Below are 12,583 nucleotides of genomic sequence, written 5' to 3' on the forward strand. Positions count from 1 at the left end.
TATTTAGGATAAATATTTATTAAATATATATTTATTTATTTATTTTTTTAAGTATATAAATATTTTTTTGAACCAGGGTTAAATACTAATAGCCATTTATTTATATTTTTATAAAATTCCAGAATTGATCTCTTCGTATATTATTAGTCTCAAGCAGTCGTTGTTATAATATTTTAATTAATTAAATATTTGCTATAATGCAGTTTTGGTCGGTTGGAATTATTTCCACTTGATTGTAATAATAAACCTAAGCGCGATACACATTGTAAGTTTCTATTGGCTGAGAGCACTGAATGGCAGGCCGGTTCTCCAATGAAACGCCTGGATGGAGGCGGGACTTCCGCGCTGGGCTCGGTTGTGTGAGCGGAAACTGGTGCTGGAGCTGTGAGCGCGTTTTGTGGAGCTCCGGTCCGGAGAGGAAAAACGGGCCGCAGCCGAAGAGCAAAAAATACAGACACCACAGACCACTTCTGCACAAGCCAAACAGAGGAGATGCCGCACAACTTTCGGCCGGGCGACCTCGTCTTCGCCAAGATGAAGGGGTACCCCCACTGGCCAGCCAGGGTAAGCAAGAGGCCGGCGGCGTTGTGGCCGGAGCTCCGCATCCCGAGAGAGGGGGCAGAGCAAGGCTCTCCGGAACACATACACACCCCCAGCTAGCCGAGACATGCTACATACACACACACACCACGGTGTGCACAGGCCCTGCTGTTTCAGCTGCGTTGTTAAACATTGTCTTGCATAGCCTAGTCTAGCATGGAGCTGAAGTTGGCTGTTTATTAGCCAGTTTCTGATGTTAATGATCCATTCCACCTTAAATGGTGCAGCAGATACATTGCAGAAGGTACACAACAGACTGCAAAGTGCTTCACTGTTTAAGGTGGAACGGAGAATTGAAGTTCAGCCTTGTCTGACCGAGAATGTTGTGTGTTCAGTAGGTCTCTGTGTTATTTATATCTCTTTATATCATATCAGACACCTGCATAATTATATGGGTAAGTTAAGCCAGCTGGAGAGAGCACTTGAATGAGAAAAAAAAGCCAGGGTTAGGCTCAGGCTTAAAATGACATTTTTACTTAAGCTTGCTTAAGACACTCACTTGTACGATTACAGCTTTGGACCCAGGATCCCATCTGATGGCATGTTGTGCTTTCAGTTTGTGTGTTTTTCCTGGCTTATTTCTGATTTTCTGGCTTATTTCTGACCTAAACCCCAATTAAAAGTATAAAATATCTTACTTTTCATGTGGAAACAACCCCAGCTCATTTTATTACAGTGCTCATATTTTGCATATTGAACTGTACTGCTGAGTTGGCCTGCTGCCTGTCTGTCTACCTGTCTTTCTGCCTTTCCTTATACCAGTTCTAATACCCTGTATTGTTTGTCTTCTGCTTTCACTTTTAGATTGAAGATGTTGCCGAAGGGGCCGTGAAACCACCTCCTAATAAAATCCCCATTTTTTTCTTTGGGACTCATGAAACGTAAGTGTGAAAAACGTAATCACTTGGACATGCACAATGCTCAGAGATGTTCTCTTCGTAGCAGCTGCAAATGTCAGTGAGAAATTATTTTCATGTAAAATGGGGATGAGCAGAACTTTTCTGTTGGTTCACAGCTTATTTTTTCTTGTTGTTTTTGTTGTTTACCGTTGTGTGAACATTTAGCAAAAGCTTTGATTAGTTGCTAAATTGAAGCTGAAAACATCTGCGACTGTATGCAAAATGGTAGACAGGCCTGTCGTTTTTTTGCTTTTAAGAGCCAATAGATGGCAGTACAAGAACTTTTGTTTTTGCCTTCCTTCAATGTAGAGCATTCCTTGCACCAAAGGACCTCTTTGCCTATGAGAAGTACCAGGACCGTTATGGGAAACCCAACAAAAGGAAAGGATTTAATGAGGGATTGTGGGAGATCCAGAACAACCCCCATGCTTCTTACAGTGCTCCTCCTGCTGTAAGTGTGACACGTGTTTTAAAGCATTTCTGCAGATTTCTGATGCGAGGTGGCACGCTGTAGAGAAACTCCTTGACTTTGTTCTTTTCAGTGGTGGTGGAAGGAACCAGCTCATAATGTCTAAAATCCAAACATTACTATTTTATTTGCTATTCAAAATGACTAGTAAAGCCTCAGAGTTCTCATATTAGAATTTATTTTGAAGAAGTAGTAGTTGTTACCCTTATTGCCATTAAACGTACCCCCTTGTACAGTACAGTAAAAGTCTTCTTGTACATCCCACCTTGGAAAGCTGAGGTCAGTGCACAGGGTCAGTCGTCTTTCAGCACCCCTGGAGCAGATAGGGTTAAGGACCTTGCTCAAGGGCCCAACAGTGGCAGCTTAGCAGACCCAGATATCGAACCCATAATCCTGTAATCAGTAACCCAGTGCTCTGACCACTGCCTAAAGGCACCTCACATGCCTGCATGCACCCCAATTTTTTTAAATAGTTGTTTTGGGATAAAAAAAATCCATCTCCGTATCAGGCAGCATGTTTGTTACCACTTAGTAACAACACTGAGATGTGACTTTTAGAGGCATTACATTATTCAGATTATCCAGTTTAGTTTCATTCACCACCACTGTAAACAACTTTGACTCTAAGTCTCTCTGTAATTACATATTTCCTATTAGATCACACTAAAAGACTATAAGGACTATATTTACAACATTGGTATGTAAACAATCAGTGCAGTCTCACGTTTGCATTCTTTTTCTTTTAACGTAGAAATAGTTTAATAGATATTGAGCTGGTGAAAATGTAGCCTAATAGCTCTGCCTTTGCTTGAGTGTTCGTGATGGTGCCATTTTTGCATGTTTGTATGGTCGGGTGATTACCTATTCAAGTGGATTCACTGTGGGAAAGATGTACTTCAAGCAATTTATCATTTTTAACTAATTTACCAGGTCTGGTTCCAAAGAAATCCCCTGTTAGTCAAGTTCTGATTTTGGTATCATTTATAACATCTACATAGTTCAAAGCCCATGTTTCTCTGTCAAGATTAAACAAAGAACCTGAAGAACCTCTTATACTTTGCTCATGACGTGATTCCATCACAGAGAACACCATGTATAGTTTAGTATGTAAAAATGTTCTTCTTATAAAAATTAACCGGAGTGCCACATGCTTAGCCCGCAAGCTCGTCAGAGAGTGAGGAGAATGAAGCTGCTGCAGGAAGTGATGCGCCAGATGAGGAGGAAGCAGTGGTACCGAGAAAAGCAGACACAGGAAGTGACGATTCTGAGTCCGGGAGTGAAGAGCAGGGCAGAGGAGCAGTGAAACGGAAAGCTCCAGCACCACCAAAGGTAGATACGTAGTAACATTTGCTTCTGCAAAATCAATAATGCAGGTTCTGTTATGGTGGCTATAGTGTCAAATAAGAAGTCACGTTGCCTCTCCTGATTGTGGGCAAGTAGATAATTCGTAACGTCTGACATGCCTCAGATTTTTGCATGCTCTATTACGCTTCATCTTTGTCAGGTTCTTTGTCAGTTAACCATGTGAATGGTGATGAAGGATACGTTTAACAGAGCAGGAGTGTGTAACTTGTTAAACAACATGTTTTATATGATTTTCTATGTAAAGTTAAGTACACATCCTCCATTGAGAACATTTACTGACTGTAAACTTTATTTTAACATATCGAGGTAATGAGGAAATGCCGGATTTCGTTTTATTCATTTTTCCAATATGTTAAATTCATCAGCTAAACAGAAAAAGAGCCCTAAAAGGTGCAAGAAAATGCCTTGTTTACATGTGCTTCTGGTTGAGGATTTATTCACTTATCTCCACATAGAAAATAAACTATTGGTGGTGTTTAAATGTCTGACTGCAAATGGCTAAAAATTCTTAAAAATCCTTCTGGCAAGTGACATTGTAATGTGAGCAAGATTCTTGTTTCTTCTCTCTAGCGGCCCCCAGCAAAAAGAGGCAGAGGGTCATCCAGTGAGCGAGAGCAAGAGGAGAGCGGATCTCCCTCTGAGCCAGAACCTTCACCCAGCTCTGACTCTGACTCTGGCAAAAACAGTGACCAGGTATCTGTCTGTCTGCATGCACTAAGATCGTTCTGTTCTGGGCTGGTATTGTAATGTACAGTCCCCCACAGAGCTGTCCGGTATATTATTCTCCCAGCCCTGGACCACCTGGTTCAACATACCAACTCTCAAATATCAGTGGTGTACATTTCTGAAGTTACAAAGACTGATGGCTACAAAGATTTCATGCATTGTTATTATTTATAATTATTAATATCAGCAGTAAGACTATTAATTTACATTAACAATACATGGAATACACAGTGTGAATATTTACATGGTGGAATATATACCATTTAAAAACAAAAACAATCTTTGTCAATTATAGCTGTATATATCATATTATATTAATCAGTTTGGTTAAAATGTTTACATTCATAATAGCCAGGCTATTTCTGGAGGTGTTTAAAGTTACATTGATCATTTTTTCCCTTTTTGTTGAAAAATAAATGGAATTATCTGCTTCTCTGCAGTGTTTAGTGGCTCTGAAAGCACTGTTTTGCCATATCAAAGCTAGTGTAAACCAGTGGACAGCTACCGCAACTTGGTTGCTGTTGTTTTTGAGAAGTGTTTATCACAGCTTATACGATATTCCTTATGTGTGCTCCTCAGGACTTCACTCCACAGAAAGAGTCAGGTGGCCGAGGTGGCAGGAAGCCTCCAGGCCGAGGCAGAAAAAAGGTGAGTGTGTGACAGTCCAACAGTCATCACAGTTGATCACAACAGTCCAACAGTCATCACAGTCAAAACCAATCATAGTCATCAAACCAGTAGAATATTCTTGTTCTATAATTTGTGGTCCATTTCAGAAAGCATCCTCAGACTCCGATTCCGAGTCAGGCTCCCAGTCAGATCACAAGCGGGACAGGAGTGACTCTGAGGACGTGAAGCCACGACCGGCCATCTCTGGGTCCGAATCTCAGTCTGGATCAAAGTCTGAGTCTGACTCTGAGCCTCCTCCCAGGAAGGGTCCACAGGCGCGTAAGAAAGGTGAGGCCAGCAGCTGCTGCTGGTTGATTTTGCATTACTTAATGGCTCAGTGACAGTTGATGGCAAACAAAGAAGCAGAAGTCCTTCCCTTATAAGACTCTCAGTTGAGTTTCAGATGAACATAACAGAATACTAACACATACTTGCCTTTATTTGTATTCAGAGAAACCTCCACCGAAGCCACGTGCAAGGAAACCCAAACCGGCACCAGAAAGAGCTGCTTCCTCTTCTTCAGACAGTGACAGGTGCGTCTGACTAAACTCTTTCATTTGCTGCTACGCTTCACAGTCCGCTCACAACAGGCATAAAAATATGGTATTGACAGAATTTGTTAGGAAATGTCAAAAAGAGATGCATTTAATGCTTTTGGTTAAATCAACTACTATTTAAGGAGGGCTTGACTACCTGCATAATATGCAAACATTGTTAAAGGACATCCCTTTTTATGTGTGCATCTTCTTTAAGTGTGCAAATGTGTAATAAAGTGTTTAAGTTGACAGTTTGCATGAAGCACATGACTATGTCTATTAGCAGGTTTTGTTGTTCTATTTGTCATTACAATTTCAAAAAGAAATTTAACCCAGAATAATTACTTCTCACATTTGTAATACTATGAACTACGCTACCAAATGTTTGTGGACACCCCTTCTAATGAGAGCGTTCAGCTACTTTAAGATGCACCTATTGCTCACACAGCTTGTCTTGACCCTGTATAGAAATCTTGTAAACAGAATAGGACTCACTGGAGCAGAAAAACATAAATCTATTGGCATCATGCCTAAGGCCAGGCAGATTTTATTTATTTATTTATTTTTAAATACCCTTGATTTTGGACTGCAAATGAGCAGATGTCCCAATACATTGTCATTATAGTGTACATGGAAACAAAGCTGCAGAAAAAAGTTGCTGTTGAATTATCATAGTTGTGATGTCACAACCTTAAACACATTTACATATGACCACCCATTTATCCTACAGCAGTCTTGTCAGTCTGTCCACACTGTAGTGATGAAGTGTGTCATTGCTGCAGACAATCGGTAGCTAAGCTGGGACTAAATGCAGTGCTGGCTGATGGAAAGCAAGTGTATCATTACAGCTGCACAAGTCCAGATATTAAAGCTCAAAATACTTTCTAATGAAACAAGAATCAATCAGATTCATCAAAATAAACTATTTACACATATAAGTTGTATATAAAAGTAAGTTTAGAAAATGGTCATATAAGAAAATAATTGTATCTGCTGGTGGTTGTGCAGTGACAGTGATGCGGACCGCATCAGCGATTGGAAGAAAAGAGATGAACAACGGCGGCGGGAGCTCGAGGAGCGCAGGAAGAAGGAGGAGGCCGAGGAACTTCGACGGCTGAGGGAGAGGGAAAAAGAGGAGGAGGAGAATAGAAAGAAGGAGAAGGAGAACAAAGGACGGCAAGGCAGCAGTAGCAGCAGCTCAGACGAAGGTGTGGATGACCATCCTCTCAAAAAGTCCAAGAAACCACCACCGCCTCCCATTCCTGCACCTTCAGATTCAGACTCTCCACCACCTGCTGAGGCAAGGCTGGTTTAAGATGGATTCCTAATTTTTCATTCTTTTTTTTTTAAGATTTAAAAGTGTTAAAAATATTTAACATTATTTTTCTCAACAGATGAAAAAGTCAGCCAAACGTCAAGACAGCCAGAAAAGCAGACAAAAGAAAGAGAAGGATGTAAAGAAGGAGAAGAAGGAGAGAAAGGTGCAGCGGTCTGAGGAGAAACGCAATGCAAGGTACTTTGTCACGATCTTGCATCTCTCTCTCTAACTTGGCTTGACTGTTTTGAGGTGGTTTCAGTTTAATTGAAACTGTTTAATCTGCTTTAACCAAGGTCTAAGCCTGAGAAGCCAAGACGAAGACCTGAACGTCCACCTGAGAAGAAAATGGAAAAGAAGATAAAAGGTGTGCTCTGTGCTTCTATATCCGAATATTACGACCACCTTCCTAATAGTGACAGTAGCTCAGATGACACTAGTGAGATGTTGTCATGAACTGTATTAGATGATGGAAGGTGATAATTATAGAGGTTAACTGCTCTATGGTGGTATATAGGGTGCCGGGCAAAGCTTGGTAGCATCTCTGAAACTGCTAACTTGGTGAGATATCTGGAGCTGCCACAGTGAAGGTGTACAGGGAAGACTTGAAGAGTCTCCCAATCCCAATCCGTCTCAGTTTGTCCAGTTAATGGAAGTCCATAGTCACACCTGTTCAATAGGAGAAGAACTAATGGACATTCAGATCTTCTTTCTATACCTGTAGACAAACTCATTCTGAATGTTTTTTAAACAACCCCTGATGATCACCAAACTACATTGGTCTGTCTCTATTTGTCTGTCTATCTGTCTTATCTTGCTCACACTCTGAATACGCTGCTTGCTTTGCATCTCCTTAGAGCCTTCTCCAGAAGAGAAACTCCAGAAGCTCCACACAGACATTAAGTTTGCACTGAAGGTGGACAACCCAGTAAGTGACTTATCTTAATGCTGAAAACACCTGTAACAGTTTAAAGAGCATGTTGTTAAAGGTCAAGTAGTGTTATACTGTTTACCCTCAAACACAAGAGATTTGTCGTTGGCTCAGCTTCTTAAGCTTCAGCTCACCAAATCTGTGTCTTCTGTTTTCTAAGTGTAAGTCTGAGACTTGACTGTGACTTATTTTCTTCTTTTTGCATCTCAGGACATTGAGAAATGTTTACAGGCATTGGAAGAGCTGGGCTCTGTACAGGTCACCAGTCAGATCCTACAAAAGAACACTGATGTCATTACCACACTCAAAAAGGTCTGCATTCTGTGCTTAATAACTAAAATCTATTTTTAAAAAACTAGTAATCCGCCACGTTAAAGGATGGTGTCTAGTAAATACAGTGGATGCAATTAGGAAAAAGATTCTCAGTGCTGCTTTGTAGGCTTCTGTGAACAGATATATTGCATTTTCAGTCCATTTTAAGTAACCATGGCATGCTTTTCTGGGAATGCTGGTAATGCTCCCGAAGTAATCTCCTCTGCCTCTGTTTGTCTAACAGATCCGCCGATACAAGGCCAGCGGTGCAGTCATGGAGAAGGCTACTGAGATCTACAACAAATTAAAACTCCAGTTTGTGGGCAAGGTGGAGGGAAATAAACCAAAACCAGAAGAGAAGGAGAAGGATGACAATACAGAAACACTGAATACAGGTGACCTCTTTAGCCTCATGTAACCACTTGAATGATTTGGTTGCATTTGCCAGGTCGGCTTGCTTCAGTTTGGTCATTTCTTGCTTAAAGACACCTTCCAAAGCTGGTATTCAAACATATACAGGGGAGTTACCATAGTTATGTATTAGTGTGATTATCTGTGACTATAATATACAATAGACACTATAACCTTTTGGATAGTGTAGTTCATAGTTTTAGAAATTTGAGAAGTAATTATTTGTTGGTTAAATGTATTTTTGAAATTCCAATGTAATAAATATAACAACCAAACCTGCATGTGGTGTTCACAAGCTGTCCGGTCAAATTCCTTACAAATTACATTTCAGTAACCTCCCTGTTAAGACTAATCTAACTCTAATGATACTACAGTTTCACAGTGTGGTGAGACTGGCATTCCTTCCAGTTCCTCTTATCACAGTGTCCTCACCAATTTAACATTCAGACCTGTTCTAATCGCAGTTCAAATCTGTCCCAGCAGATTCTACACCAGTTAACGGAGAGTCTGAAGATGTGAAAAAGGAAGACGTTTCTGAATCTGAATGTAACACAAAGTCCACAGAGCAGGAAGAGCCAACTGAGCACAAATCCCCGAACAGCGACAGGTAAATAACAACCTCCCTCCCCCATTTATTATTCTCTAATCGTAACTTGGAGAAGCTATATTGATCCTTGAGATAGATAGATGTATATAGAGCTGAGCGTCTTTAACTTGATCTGCTTCATATTTCTGCCAAGTAAGAGCACTGTGAAAATGTGCATGTGATCTCTAAATTAAAGTATCCCACATTCCACAAACGATATGGTAATACCAGAGTTTTGTAGTAGTAACACTTGCATAACACATTTAATTGATTAAATGGTGATCTTTGTGATCGCTGTGGCAAAAAAGGCCTAGAAAGGTGTGACTTTGTTTCTTTATGTAAGACAGATCAGCACAGAAATTAAAATCTCAATTTGAGCGTTTCTGCAAGCATCAGTAATTTGAAGTTAATGCTTTTAAAGTTTAAGGAATTGGGAGAAATGTTTAAATGCTGCTTGTCAGTTTTTCTACAGCACAGTTACCACAGAAAAATTAAGTCTACTTGAGTTGGTTCCTTGTTTAACAGTGACTAACACAGTTTGAGTGCACACAGCTCCTCGTGCAGATGGTTCAGACTGCTGAACACAGCTGTATAATGACCTGTTGATGTTTAGATTAAATATGACTTGTGATCATTTTGCAGTTTGAATATTTTTTTTTTTATTCTTTAGTAATTGTTAAAAACAACAAATTGAAGTCTGCACCTGCAGAGAAATCACTAGGTATCTTTTAATTAGCATGTTGTTGGTGCGGTAAAAAGTGTGTGTAAGAAAAAATGGGGAAAATTGAATTGCAATTTTCATTATTTGTACACCATTGAGCCAAAAATTTAACACTACCTGCCTAATAGGTTGTTCTGTGTGCCACCCAAACGGCTCACTCTATAAGACCTATAAAGGTCTTACATATTGTGAGGTGGCTCCTCCATGTCAGCTAACTTGTTGATCCAGCACATCTCACAGGTCAATGGAGCACATTCATCAAGACATCCATGTGATGTATAAGACAATAGGACTCATCGGACCAGACAACATTCTTTCATCGCTCCAAGATCCAATTCCAACCCTTGTGTGGCCATGAAAGGCAATTTCGAGGGTGGACCGGGGTTAGCATGGGCGCCCTGACGTGCTCTGGCAGTGTGAGGCAGTGTGTGTTGACACACTCCACCTGTAACAAATGTTAATTATTATTTTCTGAGACTAGTGCTGCAGTAGCCCTTCTGTTGATTTGGACCAAATGGATGGCCATTGTTGTCCTTGTGCCATTGGCATGCAACTCCTATCCTTTCTTTCCTCGGACCATGGTGACAGGTACTCGCCACTGAAGACCAGGAGTTACCCCCAAGCCTTGCTGTTTAGGAGATGCTCTGACTTTTTTTTGGCCATAATGATGTGGCTCTAGTGCTGGGTTATATGACTTCAAATTAATATCACAATTAATGGAACATTCTGCCTCGAATACGATTAATGAATGATTATATAATATGCTCAGGTTGCTCAGTAGGCTCTGTGGCTCAGAGTTCTCCATGTTGCTTTCATGTCGCAGACACACGCTAGTATGTTTTTAGGGGGACAGTACATGAACACACACGGTGGGGCAGGTACTAACAAATGTTTACAAAAAAAAGAAATTATGGGGGCTCAGAGGATCGCTGCCACTATGATCTGAGGATTGCTGGAATTCCATGTTATGCTGCTTGCCATCAGCAGCTGAAGTCTGAGAGCCTTGCTCTCCCAGGGGTGGGTTGATGGCTCTTCCTCCTACATCACTCCCAGTGTAAGATTGCTCAGCACAGGCGCCTGTTAGCTGTTGTATCGGAGCTGGGAAGCTGCACTTTCCACCAAGCGAGCTAGGCTACCTAGCTATGTTACACAGCCGCCATCACATGTGTTGGAGGTGACGTTGTAGTCTTCACCCTCTTAGTGTTGGGTGCATTGCTAGTGATTAGGGAAAGGGGGAGTTTACATAAACATGGATTGGGTAGTTACCCTTACAAATTTGGTAGAAAAATTGGGTTAAATAAATAAATAATTAATGGACATGAGCAAGATTTCGTTGATGATTAATGTTGGTTCTGTTTTTTTGGTTTCCTTTATTACTTGAATGAGCTTAATTGTACAATGTTCATTGTTTCAGGCCTGGACCAGATAGTCCTGCAGAGGAACGATCACACACACCTGAACCTACAGATCACTCTTCAACAGCAGAGACAGAACCGGTAGAGAGCTGAAGATCGGAACTGCAGTTGTCTTTTCTCAGCTAAACAGAGACGTTTGTCATTAATACATGTATTCTGTGCAGACGTTATCCTTCCTGTAGACTGTGTCCCTCTTTTACAAACATTTACCCCCTCTGACCCTCTTGTTTGTGTTGGTTTTGTCCACCATTTATGAGCACCATTTTTTTTTCATATTGTATATAAAATGAGAAGGAACTTGTCCACGATTGGAACAGGAATTGAGACATGATGTGGTCAGCAATAGCCTTGTACATGTTTCAGTGGGGCAGAGATCCTGCACTAAACGTAATTTGGTCAGTGCGAGGGAGGGGTCAGAATTAACATAAAACTTTGTCTGATATTTAAAGGAAACGCCAATGCCTTGCTGTAAATGAAAACGGAATGGTTGGTACTAAATTGGTCACCTTTTGTTAGCGAGACTTGCATCTTTTTTCTGTTGTCAGCCCCCACACTTTTTTGTATAAAAAAGAAAAACTAGAAAAAACATGTTTTTCATTATTCAAAGCCCTGTGTAAATGGAGCCATACAGCAGGATTTAATTAAATATTTTCATACAGTAGTACATGTGGATTTTAACCTACGTCAAGTATCATTTCTGAAAATAGTGTTCCAATGGGCTTATACTGCTAGATTCTGTTGTCAGGTTTACCCATTACTAATTCTTTGTAGTTTCTGCACACTGAGTAGGACAGATTACATTGTGTACAGGCTTAACAGCATATAGACAATATTTTGTTGGAAGCATTTCTACATTTGCTTGTCTTGCGTATTATAAACATGTTTTTAGTGCTCTGTAAATTGGTCAAATCATTTTTAATCATTAATGGAAACAAATTCAATAAAAGTCAGCATGGTGGCCCTAACTTTGAATATGTCTTTACAGCACAGCTGATAACTCTGATATCTCTAGCCTTTCTACCCTCCCTAACCTGCTCTTTGGAGTGGGATTGGGTGGGATATAACAAGATAATCTAAAACTGATTTATTTATTTTTTTTTAAGTGCAGCATGATTGTTGGTCAGAATCTGGAAGGTTTGAGTATTCCTAAAACTGCAGATCTGCCATTTTCAGCAGAACAGTCTCTAGAGTTTACTCAAATTGGTCTAAGAAAGAAATACACCTCCAGTCAGCGGTTCTGCAGCCAGAAACCCCTTGTTGATGAAAGAGGTCAAGAGAGAATGGTCAGTTTGGTTGGAGCTGACAAAGTCTACAGTAACTCAGAAAACCACTCTACAATTGTGGTGAGCTTCTCTGTAATTTACACAACACATCTAACCATCAGGTGGGCTACAACAGCAGAAGACCACGGCGAGTTCCACTTCAATCAGCCAACAACAGCAAGCTGAGGCTGCAGTGAACACAGGCTCATCAGAACTGGATATGAGAAATGTAGCCTGGTCTGATGAATCTTGAGGTCATCTGAGGCACACAGGTGCTAGTGTCAGAATTTGGTGCCAACAGCATGACTCCATGGACCCAACCTGCCCTGTGCCAACATGATGTAAAGGTGCGGGGAATGTTTTCTT

The 12,583-nt window shown here is 40.6% G+C and overlaps 1 protein-coding gene across 1 annotated transcript; it reads left to right on the plus strand.

Annotated features, from left to right (window-relative positions):
* Positions 1–373: 373 nt before the first annotated feature.
* hdgfl2 (HDGF like 2) lies at positions 374–11,920 on the plus strand. Its single transcript, XM_072660871.1, has 16 exons — positions 374–564; positions 1,405–1,481; positions 1,809–1,950; positions 3,124–3,297; positions 3,904–4,026; positions 4,639–4,707; positions 4,836–5,016; positions 5,180–5,261; positions 6,273–6,564; positions 6,659–6,777; positions 6,876–6,946; positions 7,437–7,507; positions 7,721–7,822; positions 8,067–8,217; positions 8,717–8,840; positions 10,955–11,920. Exons 1-16 carry the CDS (start codon positions 493–495, stop codon positions 11,046–11,048), a joined length of 1,944 nt encoding a protein of 647 aa, XP_072516972.1. The 5' UTR covers positions 374–492; the 3' UTR covers positions 11,049–11,920.
* The last annotated feature ends 663 nt before the right edge of the window (positions 11,921–12,583 follow it).

This window comes from Salminus brasiliensis, chromosome 17, assembly GCF_030463535.1.
Source record: "Salminus brasiliensis chromosome 17, fSalBra1.hap2, whole genome shotgun sequence".
Taxonomy (NCBI): Eukaryota; Metazoa; Chordata; class Actinopteri; order Characiformes; family Bryconidae; genus Salminus; species Salminus brasiliensis.

Coding starts and splice junctions, on each gene's coding strand:
- hdgfl2 (XM_072660871.1), top strand. CDS start 493: ATGCCGCACAACTTTCGGCCGGGCGACCTCGTCTTCGCCAAGATGAAG. Junction 1,951..3,123: donor CTTACAGTGCTCCTCCTGCT/GTAAGTGTGACA, acceptor CCACATGCTTAG/CCCGCAAGCTCGTCAGAGAG. Junction 4,027..4,638: donor CTGGCAAAAACAGTGACCAG/GTATCTGTCTGT, acceptor TGTGCTCCTCAG/GACTTCACTCCACAGAAAGA.